General features: G+C 48.2%; 1 protein-coding gene across 1 annotated transcript in view; it reads left to right on the forward strand.

Annotated features, from left to right (window-relative positions):
- The window catches only part of CABLES1 (Cdk5 and Abl enzyme substrate 1), a gene marked incomplete at its 5' end in the record, with an annotated part of 128,452 nt that overhangs the window by 69,883 nt on the left and 40,159 nt on the right, over positions 1-18,410 (forward strand). Inside the window, one exon of the mRNA XM_017883980.1 lies at positions 12,040-12,117. Within this exon, the coding sequence (XP_017739469.1) occupies positions 12,040-12,117 (78 nt within the window). The remainder of the gene's footprint in view (positions 1-12,039; positions 12,118-18,410) is intronic.

An 18,410-nucleotide genomic window follows, 5' to 3' on the forward strand; every position in this document is an offset into this window, starting at 1 on the left:
ATTATAAGAGGAGAGCCAGTCGCCATGGGCTCTAACCTGCATCTTCACTGAGAACCCTACTCTGTGCCGCAGAGTGGAGACTAAACAGAAGTGAAGACAAATCTCAGTTCCCGGCCATTAGATACACCTTTGAAGATGACAGACATTTACACAGCCTCGCTCATTGCTGGCTAGGAAGGACTGACTCATCCGAAGGACAGCTGGGATTCTGAGCATAAAGACTGGAGACACTTGGCCGGGCGCGGTGGCTCACTCAAGGCCGTAATCCCAAGCACTTTTGGCGGAGCCGAGACGGCGGATCTACGAGTCAGGAGATCGAGACCATCCTGGCATAACACGTGAAAACCGTTGCCTACTAAAACTAACATAAAAATATTAAAAATAAATAAATAGACATAGCCGGGCGAAGGTGGCTGGGTCGGCTAATGTAGCCCAGCATCTACTCGAGAGTGCTGAGGCAGGAGAATGTGTTAATAAGCCCGGAGGCGGATGCTGCATGAGTTTGAGATCCAGCCACTCACCCCCGCTCTAGGGAACATGAGCGAGATCCTCACTCTCCAAAATGAAGAGAAATAAAATATAAGAGATCTGTAGTAAACCTCCTGGGCGCGGTGGTTCACGCCTGTAATCCCAGCTCTTTGGTAGGCCAAGGTGGGTGGATCACGAGGTCATGATATCGAGACCATCCTGGCTAACACAGTGAAACCCAGTCTCTACTAAAAATACAAAAAATTAGCCCGGCGTGGTGGTGGGCGCCTGTAGTCCCAGCTACTTGGGAGGCTGATGCAGGAGAATGATGTGAACCCAGGGGCACAGAGCTTGCAGTGAGCCAAGATTGTGCCACTGTACTCCAGCCTGGGAGACAGAGCAAGACTCCGTCTCAAAAAAAAAAAAGACTGGAGACAGTCAGTGACTTTTGTGACATTTATGTCTAGTGACCCTCATGGTCCTGTTAAGAAAGGACCTTTCCTCTTGGTGCTCACAGTTCTTGAGACTCATAAACCTCTGTCTTGAAGAACGACAGAGCCCTCGTTTCACGTGGGTGTCTCCTCCCTCTGTCACGTGCCTGCGTGGGCTTTACTGGGTGTCCTTTTGAAGTCATCTGGGTGTTGAATGTTGGCATGGCATGCAGGAGATTGCTTCATATACCCTGGAAGTGCCTCCTCCTGGGTCTGCTTCGAGAATCATCTCATTGTGAACAGGTAGAGAAATGTCCTCAGCAGTGAGTTGACTGAGCTATCTCCTCCCTTGGGAGGAATTTTCAAAGAGATGTAAAAGGATTTGAGATGGGAGTGGATAAAGAACTGAGCCAGAGTGTTTTCTCTTTAAAGTATGAACTCAATAGGATAACGTTAAAACAAAACAAAAACACGTAAAAGACTTCAGCACCCTTTATCTGCATTTTAAAGGAAGATGGTAAAAGTACAGTGACTGAAGTCAAGCTGGAGCCTTTCCTTGTTGCACCAAAACGTTTTGGAGGGAAAGAGGGGATGGGTCATAACTAAATTAAGACCTTGTTTGTGATCTCATCAGTTCCAAGCTGTCAGCCTAATTTAGTTTGAAAAACGACTTGGAGGAAGTGGCATGTTTCAAAAAATAAAACGGCTCGTTACCAGCCCCAGACTGGCCTTTTTGAAAAAAGAAAAATGTCATTGCTTTTTCTCCCTGAAATGAACCCATCCAATTTGATAGAAGTCGGGCATTTTCTCTGAGGCACCTTGCAACACGGACCGTTTCCTGGGCTGGCTTTTTTTCTTCTCGGTGATTTTGTTTTTTGTGAAAAGGCTAGCACCTGCCAACCCCTCAGTGGCAGAAGACGACAGGAACATCTTTATCCTCGTCATCATCGGTGTTGATGATCAGTTCTTAACAAAACCCCAGTCTAGGGGACAGGGAGTGGACAGCCTAAGGAAGCCTCCAGGACTCCCCAGACCTCACTGGGGCTCCAGTTCTAGGCTCTTCCTTCAGTGAGATGGCCCCCAGAGCTGCTCACAAGTCTGACTGACCATTGCATTTCTGTGGCTTTATTTGCCTGGCACTAAGTGGAGGGAGCAGAGAGAGGAGCTGGCATGCAGGGCAGTCACTTGGCACTGAGAATGCTGGTGCCCAGTTCCCGGCGGTGTACTGGGTCAGCACCACACACACCTGGTTTTATTATTCATGCCTCTTTAAACAGCATGGAGGTGAGGCTGGCTGCTTCTGTAGTGCTGCACGAGGCTTTTGAGATAAATGATTTTCAGTCAATAGAGTCAATAGCAGCTGTGCTCCGTGCCTCGCGCTTATGTACATGTTTGCGACTGAAAAGCTCATAGCCTGCAGGTACTTGTTGCTGCTTTTCCACCAGTTTGATTTGAAGAAGTAAAAGCAATCACAGAGGAAAGGTACAAGAGTTGGAAATTGTTTCAGATTGGACAGAACCTTCCCTTGGCGGTTGTATTCGTCCGTTTTCACGCTGCTGATAAAGACATACCTGAGACTGAGTAAAAAAAGTGAAAGAGGCTTAATGGATTCACAGTTCCATAGGGCTGGGGAGGCCTCACAATCATGGCAGAAGGCAAAAGGCACATCTTACATGGCGGCAGGCAAGACAATGAGAGCCAAGCAAAAGGGGTTTCCCCTTATAAAACCATCACATCCCATGAGACTTATTCACTACCACCAGAATAGTATTCGGGAAACCGTCCCCATGATTCAGTTATCTACCACCGGGCCCCTCCTACAACACGTCGAAATTATGGGAGCTACAATTCAAGATGAGATTTGGGTGGGGACACAGCCAAACCCTATCGGCGGTTCTGTTTTAATCTTCTGCTTGGCCTGGGAGCCCAGAGGAGACGTCAGTCCTTGGTCTCCACCATTGGTCTGCAACACGTTGAGAAGAAAACAGTAATTATAGCTAGCAGATGACTCAGGGCTGGACCACACTTCAGGATGCAGCTACCAGGGCTGTTCTGGCTGAGCAGGAGGGGAGGGGATGGATTCCAAAAGGACTTCCTGACTTCTTTTTTTTTTTTGAGACAGCGTCTCCCTCTGTCACCCAGTCTGGAGTACAGTGGTATGATCTTGGCTCACTGCTACCTCCATTTCCTGGGTTCAAATGATTCTCCTGCCTGAGCTTCCCAAGTAGTTGGGATTATAGGTGTCTGCCACCACGCCCAGCTAATTTTTGTATTTTTAGTAGAGATGGAGTTTCACCGTGTTGGCCAGGCTGGTCTTGAACTCCTGACCTCAGGTGATCTGCCCACCTCGGTCTCCCAAAGTGCTGGGATCACAAGCTTGAGCCACCAAGCCTGGCCGGACATTCTCACTTCTGTGACATCAAACTCCTCTTGTTCTCCCTTTACCTTAGCCCCCAAAATTCCTGTGTTGAGGTCCTAACTCCTTGTACCTCAGAATGTGAGTTTCTTTGGAAACAGAGTTGTGGCAGATATAATTCGCTAAGATGAGGTTATACTGGAGTAGGGTGGGCCCTAATCCAATACGACCGATATCCTTATAGAAAGAGGAAATTGAAGCCAGGTGTCGTGGCTCACATCTATAGTCCCAGCAGTTTGGGAGACCGAGGCAGGAGGATCACTTGAGCAAAGGAATTCAAGGCAGCAGTGAGCTAAGATCATGGCACTGCCCTCTGGTCTGGGTGACAGAGCAAAAGCCCCAGTCTGTTGAAGTAAGGGAAAACTGGAGCACAGAGGCACACGGGGAGAATGCTATGTGAAGATTGGAACGATGCTGCCACAAGCCGTGGAGCCACCAGTAGCTGGGAGAGAGGCCTGGAGCAGACCCTCCCCAGTGCCTTCAAATGGAGCGTGGGCCTTCTGACACCTTGATCTTGGACTTCTAGCCCCCAGAACTGTGAGACAATACATTTCTGTTGTTTAAGCCACCCAGTTTGTGGTGCTCTGATTCGGAGAGCTTTTCTGCCCATGTGACACCGTCTGCCTTCCTCCCTGCCCACCTTCCTCCCGCCCGGTCCCAGACCCTCCTCGCTCCTCATCCCACTCCACTCCTGTGAGTGCTCCTCCTCCATGCCATGGCTGCAATCCCTACCTTAAGCTGGGGACTCCCAAACCCTGACTTTCCCACAGGGCTCAGGAGGCCTTTTTCCAGCCGGCCTCACAGTTGGACTAACGCTTCTCCCCCATGCCACCCTCAGCTCTGCTGAATTATTCACAGTAATCGCTGGGTTAGGGGAAAAGGTTAGTAAATGCCGCAGGAAATACCCACAGAAGTCTCCTGCACAGCTAAGATGTTGTGCTGGCATTTAAGCCAGTGAGTGATGGTCCATTCTGCAGCTTTTCATGCCGTGCCTTTCCTTTGTGTGGGGTCCACAGATCAGAGTCTGTCTGTGGCATCGACTTCCTTATGTCCTCGTTGTCCCCAGCCATTGCTGGGATGTCCACATGGGACTTCACGAAAGTGGCCCAAGAATCTGAGTGCAAAATCTGTTTGGATGTTTACAATTTTTTCCTAATCTTTTGCAGTCTTGCTCATACCTATTTCAACTGCAGGTTTTTTTTTTGTTTAATGACTTGCCTTGTGTGAATATTTTTTAACACATCCAGTATTAAACAAAAAATTTTAACAACATTTCTCTTTATTTTCCACATTCTTTAGTTTGTGCGCACACTTTTATTTTTATTTTTATTTTTTAAGACGAGGTCGGCCGGGCGCGGTGGCTCAAGCCTGTAATCCCAGCACTTTGGGAGGCCGAGACGGGCGGATCACGAGGTCAGGAGATCGAGACCATCCTGGCTAATACGGTGAAACCCCCTCTCTACTAAAAAATACAAAAAACTAGCCGGGCGATGAGGCGGGCGCCTGTAGTCCCAGCTACTCGGGAGGCTGAGACAGGAGAATGGCGTGAACCCAGGAGGTGGAGCTTGCAGTGAGCTGAGAGCCGGCCACTGCACTCCAGCCTGGGCGGCAGAGCAAGACTCCGTCTCAAAAAAAAAAAAAAAAGAGACGAGGTCTTGCTCTGTCACCCAGGAATGCAGTGGCACAATCATAGCCCACTGAAGCCTTGAACTCCTGGGCTCAAGTGATCCTCCTACCTCAGCCTCTTGTAGCTGGGACTACAGGCGTGTGCCACCACACCCAGCTAATTTTTTTGATTCTTAGTAGAAACAAGGTCTCATTATGTTGCTCAGGCTGGTCTCGAACTCTTGAGTTCATGTGATCTCCCACCTCAGCTTTCCAAAGTTCTGGGATTACAGGCGTGAGCCACGGTGCCCAGCAGTGCACAATCTTCAATAAATAAGTGCAAATATAAATAATAATACAACTGACATAAACAGGATTGGGCCATATGTAAGTGACCCTTAGTAAGTGCACAACTCGGTGGGGGTTGGTGGCAGACAGCCTACCAGCCTGAGTTTTGCGTGAGTCAGGGGTGTTGGTCAAAGGGTTGTACAGAGGGGAGTGGAAACACTGGTGAGTCAGGCACGTGGAGGTCCGTGAACATTTATTATTCACTCAGTTCCTTGAATATGCTCTTTCTCCCAACCTGACTCATGCTAGTTTTCCCACCAGCATATCGTCTCACTGTAGACTGGTTGCCACTTATCCCTGAGGTCTCAGTTACCACTTGCTCCAGGGATCCACCTTGCCTCCTTTAGGCTGGGTTATTCTTCCTGTATGCTCAGTAGCGCCCCCTACTGCCCATCAGAGAACTTACACCTCTGCGTGGAGGTATCTCCCAACCACCCCTAAGCTTTGCAAGGAGGGCGTTCTTAGCTGGGCCATTCATCATCAGATCCCCAGCACCTAGTACAATGTCTGGCATGGATTAAGTGCTCAGAAAATATTTGTGTAAGGGAGGGAGGGAGGAGGAGAGGAAGATTATATAACTTGTTTATCAGAAATTTGCCACTCCCTAGACTGTAGGATAAGGTGTGCCTTCTTAGCAGGTGGGGAGGCCTGTCCTGCACTGTGGTAGCAGTGATCTTGTGGTCATGGAAGTGTGGTGGTGGAGGTGGCAGTCATAGTCAATGAAGAGAAGACTAATGCCTCCACCAGTAACAGTACCACCATGTGGCATTTGTGGGCTACTTAGCACAGATTCTCAGATGCATCAGACTATTTAACTCATGTCCCCCAGTTCCCTGGCTCCAGACACCTTGTGCAGCTCCACACTTCACAGGGTTAAGCCGTGCTTCTCTTCCTCCTATTCCCACCTGTTAGAATCCCATGGTGCCTCCTAGGCCTCCTGGGCACTTTCAGGCTCCTTGTTCTAGTGCCTTCTTGTCCATGAGACCCCTTCTTCCCAGCTCCTGCCCTGGAATAGCATCTCCTTCCAACTCCAGTCAGAAGGGAACAGATCGCTCTGTGGAGAATGTTCTTGGGGCCCCTACCGATTCTCCACTTTGCCCTTGTACCCAGATGAGGCACATCCAACAGTGAGGGGAGGCGTTCCTAAGGAGGAAAACGTCCCCCCAGTAGCTCATGAGCATTTAAATAGAGTAAACAAGAACATTTTGTTGTTGGTGGTGGTGTTTTCATTCAACTCTCATTATGCCATTGCCAGCCCTTCAGAAGAGACGGAAACGGGTCAGGTCCCCCTCTTCCAGTTTTTAATGAAGCATTGTGAGAGGAGGAAGGAACGACTGTGGGAAAAGGGGTCAGAGTGGAGCTGGGAAGAGAACGGGTTTTCCAGATTTCATAATATTTATTTGTCTCCGGACGTTGGCCTTTACTGCTTCACCGTCTCTGTGCACAGTGCTCATGGTGTGGTGTGCAGAGGACCTGCTGAGCTGGGGCGTGTGGCCCAGAGCCATGCCAGGGAGATCTGTGTCCCTTTCCAGGGCTGCGCCACAAGGTGCCACTAACTGGGTGATTAAGACAACAACAAGGGGTTCTCTCCCTGTTTTGGAGACTGAAAGCTCCGGGCCATATTCCCTCAGCCCCAAGGGAAGAATCAGCTCTCGACTCTTCCAGCTTCCGGTGGTGTTGGCGAGCCTTGGTGTCTTTGGCGCTTGTAGCTGCATCGCTCCCGTCTCTGTCTCCACCATCAGGTGGCCTTCTTCCCTTTGTGTGTGTCTAGGTGTCTCCAAATTTCTTGCCCCTTGTAAGGACACCAGCCATTGGATTGAAAGCCCACTCTGACTCAGTAGGACCTCATCCTTACTTGATAACATCTGCAAAGACACTGCAGCAATCCCTTCTTGTCCACAGTCAACTGCATGGTCTGAAAATATTAAATGGAAAATTCCACCAACAATTCGTAAGTGCTCGATTGCATGAGTAGCATGGCGAAATCTCTTGCCCTCCCACTCTGATCTGGGACATGAGTCAGCCCTTAGTCCAGCATATCTACATGGTCTCACTACCTGCCCTATATGAAGTGATTGCAAAGGAAAAAACATAGTACATACAGGCGTCAGTGCTATCTGTGGTTTCAGACATCCCCTGCGGGTTTTGGAACACATCCCGTATGGATAAGGGGGACTACTGTGTTTACAAATAAGGCCACAACCGCAGGTCCTGGGGCTTAGGGTTTCAACATGTCATTTGGGGAGCACAGTTGAACCCAGAACATCAGCTTTGTAGGCGTATTCTTTCTTGCCTCGTGGGTGTGGAGGGAATGAGCCACAGAATTTTTGCATGTGTGCCTAGTGCCGATTACAGACCCCTGGGCTGTGGACACTGCTGGGCTGTGTTTGGGCATCACTGTATTCACCTCCCCCGTTACTGCAGATGTGGTTTTCTTTCCTCTGCCTCCTGGAGTTAGTTGCTTGTTTTTATGTCCTCAAGAGAATATTTCTGTTGTAATGGAACATTTCACCTGGAAGAGATGAGACCTTCTCACAACCAACAGAGACTCCCCAGGGGGCTGGAAATAGAACAGGCCTCTGGTGTTTTGGCAAAAGAGGAAATACTTGAGGATCCTGGCTGGTGAGAGACGTTGCCGTTGTAGACATCGCCAGTGCTGGGCTGGGGGGGTAAAAGCAGATTTGGTGAAAAGTGGTCTGTGGTGCTCTGTCACCTAGGTGGTGTCCTTGTGCCTCTCCTGGCTGTTCTGGACACTTGGCGTCTTGGGAGCTAATTGTGGCTGTGGAAGCTTTGTGGTCTGAAGCTGCAAGATCCCTCATACCAGAAGCGCCTTGCGAAGAGTGTGGCAATGAGGCTGCATGAAGAAGAAAGGTGGACGGTGCTCCTTCAGCTTCCGAGCACTCATGAAGATCCCTGGACGTTTCAGGAAGCATTGTGTATCCAAGATGCTTTGTCCATGTGGGCTGTAGCCCCAGGGAATGTTTTCCTTTGCTATTTTTTTCTCTGGCAGATGTTCATGTGGAAATGTGACCTTTAATTCCTTAAAGATCCATCTCCCTGGAATTAATTCCTCTTTTGAAGTCATCATCTTTCATGTAATATTTTCTGGTCATCTCAACTCCAAGTAAAGTGTTGTAGGTCACAGGAAATGATTTGGGCTTTTTGCATATGCCATTTGGGCGTCAGAGAAGAGAGCCGCCGAGGTTGGAGGCAAAGACGTGAGGGGGGTCAACGTCTGACAGCGGAAGTGGACTGTGCTTGTTTATGTCATCTGATTGAACTCTTTCTCAGATAATAGATGTACCTTCCAGGAGGCAAACATCTGATTCTTTTCTTGTGTATCTCCATTACCGTGAACATTTCCGTAATGTTTATAAAGAGAAAAGCTGCAAATTCACATGAACCGCACAGGTTCTAAACATAACGGTTGATCACAGGGGACGTGTTGTCAGAACCATGCTCTTCAAGGTTTCCCAGTGTAAGAAGCCAAGAAGACGGGAGCCATCACTTGCTGCTACTTGCCCGCTGTGGTTCACACCTGCAGTCCCTCCCAGATGCCAGAACTACTTCAGGAAACACGTATGATGTGTTCTTGGAAGCTCCACTGGCAAACCGGCTACAGAGCCAGAGCCTCTGTGCGGGTCTCTGCTGTGAATTCCTCCTCTGGCCCCTGCAGAAACTGAGGGTCCATGAAATGATTGGAGAAGGGAGGGGAAGAGCCCAAAGATGTGACACGCCTTACTCCCTTCTTCCTCCCTCCAGCCGCTTGAGACTGGCCAACCAGGAAAGTAGCAACCCTACTGGAATTGTTGAGAAACAGTCCATATTCATAGTTGCTAAACTTGACCTATGCAGTAAAATAACATGTTTTTCTGGAATGAGTAGCATGTTGTCAGCATCTCCTAGACATAATGGTGCGGACCACCCAGAGTGAGTGCTCATTTAATAGAACAAGCAGCCCATTTACTGATAGGCACCTCGTGGCTGAAAGATTGGAAAGAAGACTTGGATTGCACTCACATTTTTATTCTCATTTTCTTGTTCTATTAAAAACGTCCAAACAAGTTTAGTGTGTGGGAAGGAAGGACACCTTAGCATGAGTAGTGACGAAAATGCAGCATCGCTAAACCGGTGGAGTTTGTTCAACACATTCCTACCACTGTGTTGCAGAGGACATCGATGCCCAGTGACACGGGAATGAGTCACTCCAGGCCTTTGTCCTGGGTAGATGGCAGGGAGTGGCAGTGAGGGTGTGGAGAGCCTCTGCCCTTCCATCTGGGGAGGGGTCCAGGCTGAGCAGTCCTCCCTGGCTCCAGCAGCTCCAAGGTCAGGGATGTGTGATCTGTCACCCTCTTGCCCCTCCCTGCACTGGGCATGGTGACCCACAGGCCAGGCTGGAAAGCCAACCTAGAACACGTGGATGAAGGCAGACTTATTAGTATCCAAGAAGTCCGTGGGTACCCAGTCACGTGGGAAGGCATTGGTAGTGGTAAAGGACTCAAGTTCCAATTACAGTCTCCTCCCTGCCCCCCTGCTGGTGCATCTCCTTTGGTACGTCGCTGACTTGACGTGCCTCATCAGTTAAAGCACTTAGAATTTGGCACATAATCAATACTTAATAAGTATTGGCTGTTACGTCTCTGTAGGTGAATTTACAGGGCATTGCAGCATGAGAAGCTCTGTTGCTGGGCTCCATGCAGGCGAGCCCAAGGAGCGTGGCTGGTGTTCAGCAGGGTGTGCTCATGATTCATGTAACCCCTGGCCCTTTAGGCCTTGACAGTCCACTCTGGACATGACGCTCTGTCCTCAACAGTGACCAGGATCAGGGCCTGTGGTATCTGATGGGCAGCATCTCCCTTCAGCAGCATCTCTGTGTACATCTCATGCTACGCTGATGTAGAAAGACCCCGTGCATGGGGTCTTTCAGCTTCCTGGCAGCACAGCCTTTCAGGTCTGAGCAGGCTTGGGTATTTAGCACAGAGGTCTGAAGAGGTTCTGAGTCCACGGACTAGGCTGGAAAACCTGAATCCTAACCCAGGCAGCTCGTCTGCAGTAAAGATGGTTTTGTTGAGTGTGTACTATTTGCCAGTTGCCATTCTGAGGGTTCTCCGAGTATGGACTCATGTACTCTTACAGCTTTCCAATAAGATAGTTACTAATTTTATTGCATTTTTTAGAAGGGCAGAATGAGGCTCAGAAGCGTTAGTAAGCTGACCGAGGTCAAACAAAAGTGACGCTGGTGTTCGAAGCTGCGTGTGTTACTTTGGTCCCATCCCATTAACCACTGTGGATATGAACTGCTATGGAATTGACACCAAAAGTGGCTTTTGGTTGCATAGGACGCCTGCAGCCCTGCCCTCCCATGACAGATACTCAAGTGTTGCTGCTCTGAGGCCCACACTGCATTTCAGTGCCATCTAATACACATACATAGACGGAGGGGCCACCACGCCCTAAACCCCTGCCTGGACTCACCCTCTAGTAAAGGAGGGAGGAAAACGATTAGCAGTGTGGATCACATCCGTGCCCTCCTGGACGTGTGAATGGGGAATTGGAGACAGTTACCAAAAAGGGAACAAGTAACTCCATGAAGAGGGGCAGGAAACACTCCGTGGAGGGGGTACTTCTGAGCTAGGTTTGGAAGAATGAATAGGAGTTCACTGGGTGTTTCAAGGTGGGGCATATAGGCAGAAGAAATAGCATGCAAAGAACACAAGTATAAAACAGTGAGACTTTTTGTTCAGGTGGAGGTGCTGTCAGTACCTCAGCATGGGTAGGATGGTAAAATCAGGGGGAAATTCTGTGGGTGTTGAAACTGGAGAGACAGACACCGGAACACACAGGGCCTGCTTTGCCATGCCAGGGAACTAGACTCCATCCCAGGACAATTTGATTTCTTAGTTTTACAACAGAGTTGAAATCCCCGAACCCTGATGCATGTAGTAGTGCCATTTTCCCTGGTCTTCTTATGGTTGTCGAAAGAAAGGATGACAAAAGGAAATAAGCTTCCTTATATGATGTGTATTGACTTGGTGCTACAAAGAATGTTGTTTGTAAATCTCTTCCACTCATTTCTCCAGTTTTTCATCAGCAGTTCCCTTTGGCAAAAGTTACTCTCAGATGCCAGGATAAGTGCTTTGAGGGTTTTTGTTTTTGTTTTAATGTTTTTTTTTAAGTGGCTTTTGATTGCATAAGACCATCATGTAGAACTGTTTCCAGTAGTATCTTTATAGCAGGAATGGAGGCTAAGACTGATTATGTAATTGTTCCCTTAATCTATTCTCAGAACCTAACATGTTGCCAGCAGATGAAAAATCGAATGGTCATAATGGCCTCTGAGTGTCTTTCCTGCTCACAGTTTCTGGCACTATTGCTCTTGCATTGTTTACTGCAAAAGAGAAATCAGTGGTTTAAATGTGGCATGACTGCTCACCCAGCCCTGGCCACCCTGGACTCAGCTCTGTCTGCTCCCTCTTGCATGTGCAGCCCACAGCAAGCAGGTCTTGCAGGAGAAGGGGTGCAGGTGTACTCATCAGTGACCCTTGCTGTTGTCTCACATGTTAATATTGGGATGGGGAGAGGCAGCCCACTTCTGCCATGCTGGGGTTGCATTTTGCAAGGAGAGCAGAATACCATCTGCCAGAGGAGGTGGTGGGAGCATGCAGATACTGCTATGAATGCCATGAATGCTTAATTGCTGTAGATTTTGGTTTTTAGCTTGAGTCTTTGCATTTAGTGTGTTTGTTGTTTGTTCTTCTTTTTATTTTTTAGAATAGTCCTTATCAGCGGCAGAAGATCCTTCTGTAGTATATTTTCAGTGCTGCCATATCGCGACAGTACCCAAGTCGGGTATGTATATGCATGCATGCTTTGTAGTTCTCTGGGTGAAAAGTTCTCACACCCGTGTACATAATGTGGTCATCCTTTCCATTTTCAAGAAGTCGCCTTGCTTTGACACCGCAAATTCAGTATTTGTACATTGGAATGATAAAAAGATGTTCCACTATCTTTTCAGCTAGAAAGCTTCCTCGTTGTGTGTGTGCGTGTATGTCCCCATCCTATCGCCTATTCTTTCTCAATCTACATTTTGTTACCTTATCCAATACTGTAAAGCAAGAACATCACGGGGCCCACCATATTGCACGGGGCCATGCCAACCTTTGGAAAAAAGGTAGGTCAAGGAAGGAATTGGAACAAACCCTGTGCCCATCCCACCCCCTTGCGTCTTGGGTTTGGGGTTGGAAACTGACTAGCAAGCTGGAGCTCTCACCACAGACATCAAAGCAAAAGGGTCCCAGGACCAGAGATTAGGTAACTAGCTACAGGCCAGGGGAATGCTTCCCTCTCTAGATCAACAAGCCCCTCCTTTTACTCTGAAAAAAAGTAAGTACCTGAGGGTCCATCCTTGCAAAGCCTCCGCTCTTCATCGCCATCCCTAAACCCCATGTTCCTTCCTCCTCTGCATCTAGACCTCATGCTCCCTTCGCCTTTTCATGCATCCGGTGTCTGTCATCAGGCTGCCGCCAGTATCAAAGGCAGGACAGTTCACTGTGTAAGATGTCAAGCATCATAGGATGTTGGCTGTGGCATTTGGTCATTGTGCCAGCCACACCACAGACATGTGACCACTGTCCCCAAGGAGGGCCATATGGCCACTGGTGCTGATTCGCCATGTGTTCATCTTCCACCGTCTCCATGAGCTCTACCCCAGGACTTCCTGCTCATCATGACCTCCCCTTTCTGCTGTAGATCTGCTAGACTTAGCCTGTTCGATTCACCATGGTCCTTATCTGCACTCTTCATTGTCAGCTCCATGGGACAGAAAACCGCACATCTTTATTTGTGGAATCCTGACTCAGTCATTGATGAGATGTGTGCCTTAAGGAGCAATAATCATGGCACTGTTTGTTAAGCACACACTTTGAGCTGGTCTTTTTCATTATTTACATCCTTGCAGCCAAACCTTGCAAAGTAGGTATTCTAGATAAAAGTAGCAGCAAATCCTGCAGCTCGGAGGTTTAAGGACCATCTATCTAGTGGCCAGTGGGCTGCCCAGAGAGATGTAGTGGGCAGCTCTCTTCGCCTGACCTACCTGCTGTGGCCCCGGGTCTGGCTACATTGCAAGAGCAGGCTCATTCCTTGACAGAATTAGCTCATACCAGCTCACAGACCTGGTGTGACCCCAGAGGCCAGTTCATTCATCTTATTACAAGTAGTAGCCCGAGGGCCCAGAGTGTTTGAGCATGACCAGCCTGGGCACACACCTGCAGGGTATCTGTATTATTAGTAGCGGGCTCTTTGCCAGCAGGTCCTCTTCTGGCCAGAGCTTGGATGGTACTGTGACATCAGCCTCATTTATCTGGATTTTCCTGGCTGACCTCTCTGATTGACACATTCTTTCCTTAGCTCCATCTCGTTCATTCATTTATTGAGTGCTTGTCATGTGACCAGGTGCCCGGGACAAAGGTAGAGAAGGATGGATTGGGTTCCTGTGCCCCTGAACTTACAGCTTAGCAGGGGAGACACATTAAAATTACACACACGATTAACTACAACTTTTAATACGTGCCGGAGATACCCAGTCAAGCAATCCTTGGATCTTCCTGGCTGGAGACTCATTCTGTTTCTTTAATTTGGCTTCTCTACACTTGTCTTTGAAGTGTCCATATGAGTTTTATTCTCCAAGGTCCGGGGTAAGGTACCCCTCACTGTGGTACCCAAATGTTCGTCCCCATTTTGTAGATGACATGACTGATCGATGCTTAAAAGTTGAAATCTCAACTTTGGGGCAGAATGGGGATTTAATCCCCAGTCTGTTCAGCTGTAAGTTTTTCCATGACCCACACTGACAGGCAAGATAAGTTCTGTATCTGCAGAAACCTTGCTGCGAAATGGAGCTTTTCTGGTATCTGCCTCCCAGAGGTTAACTGCAGCTCCCAGGAGTAAGTGAATCCAAGGTTTCCAGCATGGCACCTGGCATGCAGAGAAGTGCTAGGGCCCATCAGCAAGGACCCCATATTTCTGACAGTAAAAGATAATCATTGTGAAGAACTTTGGCGATTTAGAATTTTTATTACTTACTAGCTTCTGTGAGCTTCCATTGGCTCCTCTGTCGAGTGGGGAAGTTACTACCTCCCATCGTTAACGTGAAGATTATGGCATTTCTGCAAAGCCAGTAGGAAGCCGTTTTAACTTAGGGCCAGGCGCGGTGGCTCAAGCCTGTAATCCCAGCACTTTGGGAGGCCGAGACGGGCAGATCACGAGGTCAGGAGATCGAGACCATCCTGGCTAATATGGTGAAACCCCGTCTCTACTAAAAAATACAAAAAACTAGCCGGACGAGGTGGCGGGCGCCTGTAGTCCCAGCTACTCAGGGGCTGAGGCAGGAGAATGGCGTAAACCCGGGAGACGGAGCTTGCAGTGAGCTGAGATCCGGCCACTGCACTCCAGCCTGGGCGACAGAGCGAGACTCCGTCTCAAAAAAAAAAAAGCCGTTTTAACTTAAAGTACCCAGGAAGAGGGCCCTTAGACCATCTCCATTGGACATCCTTGTGGATATGTGTGGCCCTCCATTCTTTTCAACATCTCAGGGAAATGCTAGGTGGCAGCCAGTTGGTGCTAGGAAAGAGTGTCTGTTCATGCCTGGGTCTCCTACTTGCTGCTTGGGAAGGCCTCCTATGTTGCAGAAAGGGCCACTGCATGGGATATTCAGCAGAGTTGGCTGCTCTGTTGGCCCTGGACAGAGAAGCAGAATGAGTGTGTGGGATCCCACCTTTTACATCCTAGGTGTGAACAGATTCAAATCCACTATTCCTCCAAATTTTATAGATGAGGAAACCAAGGTGCAGAAGAGGGATTTTTTTGTTTTGTTTTTTGTTTTTGTTTGTTTGTTTTTGAGACAGGATTTTGCTTTGTTGCCCAGGCTGGAATGCAGCGGCACAAACATGGCTCATTGCAGCCTCGAACTCCTACGCTCTAGCCATCCACCTGCCTCAGTCTCCCAAGTAGCTAGGACTACAGTTGCGCACCACCACACCCAGCTAATTTTTAAAATTTTTAGTAGAGATGAGATCTTGCAATGTTTCCCAGACTAGTCTCAAACTCCTGGACTCAAGTGATCCTCCTGCTTCAGCCTCCTGAAGTGTTGGAATTACAGGGGTAAGCCATTGTACCCAGCTAGAAGAGGATTTTTTTCTATAACAAAAATATCATCAGGTCCTTTGTCAGACCTAACAGAAAGAACATGTTTGTTTCTGCAGCACAGTCTACTTCTGTACTCACAGAAGAAACTCTGAGCACAATTCCAAATATTGTGATGTAGCAGCAGGATTAAGCGCAGCAGAGTGCTTGTTAAAACTTTCTAATGAGCAGCCCAAAAATTGTATTTATAAATAACCGCCTTACATGAATTACAATGATTTTAAAATTTTTTTTTTTTTACCTAATTATTGGGAAAAAAACTAATGCTGAAAAGTAAAAATACTAGTAAATATATGCTAGTAAAAAGCTTTACTAGTAAATATACCAATAAATATATACAGCATACCATATTTTATTTTATTTATTTATTTATTTTATTTATTTATTTTTTTTTGAGATGGAGTCTTGCTGTGTTGCCCAGGCTGGAGTGCAGTGGCGCGATCTCGGCTCACTGCAAGCTCCGCCTCCCGGGTTCACGCCATTCTCTGGCCTCAGCCTCCGAGTAGCTGGGACTACAGGCGCCTGCCACCACGCCCGGCTAGTTTTTTGTATGTTTAGTAGAGACGGGGTTTCACCATGTTAGCCAGGATGGTCTTGATCTCCTGACCTTGTGATCCACCCACCTCGGCCTCCCAAAGTGCTGGGATTACAGGCTTGAGCCACCGCGCCCGGCCACACATACATATTTTAAACAACTCCAGTTCATGTGCGTATTAACTAATGCCTTTCCAAGGGGGAAAATTCCTTTACTTTGACACTGAAGCTCTTTTTGTGACTGGGACGTAAGTCATAGAATTTCAGGGGTGGAAAGGCCTTCCTGCTTCACAGCGGAGGCACAGCTGGGCGAAGCTCGCCCACAGCCCCCCACCTGGCAGAGTCAGCAACCCTGGAACTCGGGACCTGGGCTGCCCCAGCCTTCAGGGCCGTGCTTTCTGGCCTCTATGTTTCCATTGTGCTCATGTACATGGTCCCAGCCACATGGACCTGATTATTCCAAACAAGTACAAACCTCCCCCGCCACCGATGAAGGGGCTAATGTACAGTTCCAACTTCATCACAAGAAAATTCTAAAAGCAGGAAGCTCATAGTTCATCTGCTGGGTACTTGAGCCTCCTTCCCATGGAAAGCATCTGTCAGGGCAGCCTGATCTTTCTGGGTTTGTTTTCTGGCCACTTGCGCTGCACTCAAGCTTCCCAGCCCTGGCTCCCACCATGGCCTCCACATTTTGTTCTTGGTTTTAACTTCAGCACTGATTCTGGATCCTGACATCAGTTGATCAAAGCAGACAGACCAACCTTAGGAAGGCTTTATATAGTACTATCTATTCATTCGTTCTTTTGCGCATTAGGTCACTTGTTCTGCTCCCAGTGAATTAAGGCCCTGATGGAGGCCGGGGAAGGGGTGGGTGGGAATGAGTTACCAATCCAAGACAATGGAGGGTGGGCAGGGAGGCAATGGAGCACATTTGAACTGCCCACAAATCCTGACCAACACCTACATTTATAGTAAATGTCCGGTCTTAAGTAAAAGCAAAGTGTTTGCTCTGTAACGTTTCTGTATCCCCACCACCCTCCAAGTGTCTTGCCATGGCAGCATGCCACCTATGTGGAGGGTTTAGGGGCTACCATTGTACGTCAGAATTCACTCACCTGCATCCTGCTGAGCACCTACTGTGTGCTGGGCACTGCCACCCTGCTTTGGATACACTGGTGAAAGAAAAGGTCTCTCTGTGTGTGGAGCCTACTCTCCGTGCCCTCTCTCTGGTCCTCTGTCTCAGTGGGAGATGGGAATAAGCTAGTAAACCAATCATCAAACCAAATAGCAAAAACATTGAGTCCTGACAATGTCTGATTAGAGCAGAGGAAGGAGTTGGGTGAGTTCAGATTGCAGGATCCAATGTAGTGCCCAGCGAAGGTGGTTCTCCAATTAGACTTGGAAGTGTGAGACCGTAGAGACATGAGAAAGGATATTGCATCCTCGGCATTGACTCTGAGGATGCCAGCGGATGATCAACTCCTCATGAACTCTCAGGCAGGGCCGGCATGTTGAGAGATTTAGTGATGCACTATTCAAGCTGGAGTCCCATTTCCTAGCCACACTCAGCGTCCACACCCCTGTAGTGAGGGGCAGGGGAGAGGGCCGGGGACAGGAGTGAGCTCTGATATATGGGCCCGTCACTCAACCCTCCTGAGTCTCAGACCCCTCATCTATAAAACAGGGATGTTTAACCAGACACTACAAGGACCCTGCGAGCGCAGAAGGTCATTCTCATTCTTGTCAGTGCTGCTGGTGCAGAAGCAGTAAGCTGTGTTGAACAACGAATTTGTGAATGAAACACACTGTCCACTCCCCATCTGTCAACAATCAGCAACTTCTCGAGCTCCTACCTGAATATTAATCTTCATAAGATTTTGAAAATTATACTTTATATTCTAGGGTACATGTGCACAACGTGCAGGTTTGTTAACGTATGTATACATGTGCCCTGTTGGTGTGCTGCACACATTAACTCGTCATTTACATTAGGTATATCTCCTAATGCTATCCCTCCCCTACCCCTCACCATAGGACCCGGTGTGTGATGATCCCCTTTCTGTGTCCAAGTGATCTCATTGTTCAGTTCCCACCTATGAGTGAGAACATGCGATATTTGATTTTCTGTTCTTGCAATAGTTTGCTGAGAATGATGGTTTCCAGCTGTATCCATGTCCCTACAAAGGACACGAACTCATCCTTTTTTATGGCTGCGTAGTATTCCATGGTGTATATGTGCCACATTTTCTTAATCCAGTCTGTCACAGATGGACATTTGGGTTGATTCCAAGTCTTTGCTATTGTGAATAGTGCCACAGTAAACATACGTGTGCATGTGTCTTTATAGCAGCATGATTTATAATCCTTTGGGTATATACCCAGTAATGGGATGGCTGGGTCATATGGGA

Source organism: Rhinopithecus bieti, unplaced genomic scaffold (genome assembly GCF_001698545.2).
Source record: "Rhinopithecus bieti isolate Rb0 unplaced genomic scaffold, ASM169854v2 scaffold_13577, whole genome shotgun sequence".
NCBI lineage: Eukaryota > Metazoa > Chordata > Mammalia > Primates > Cercopithecidae > Rhinopithecus > Rhinopithecus bieti.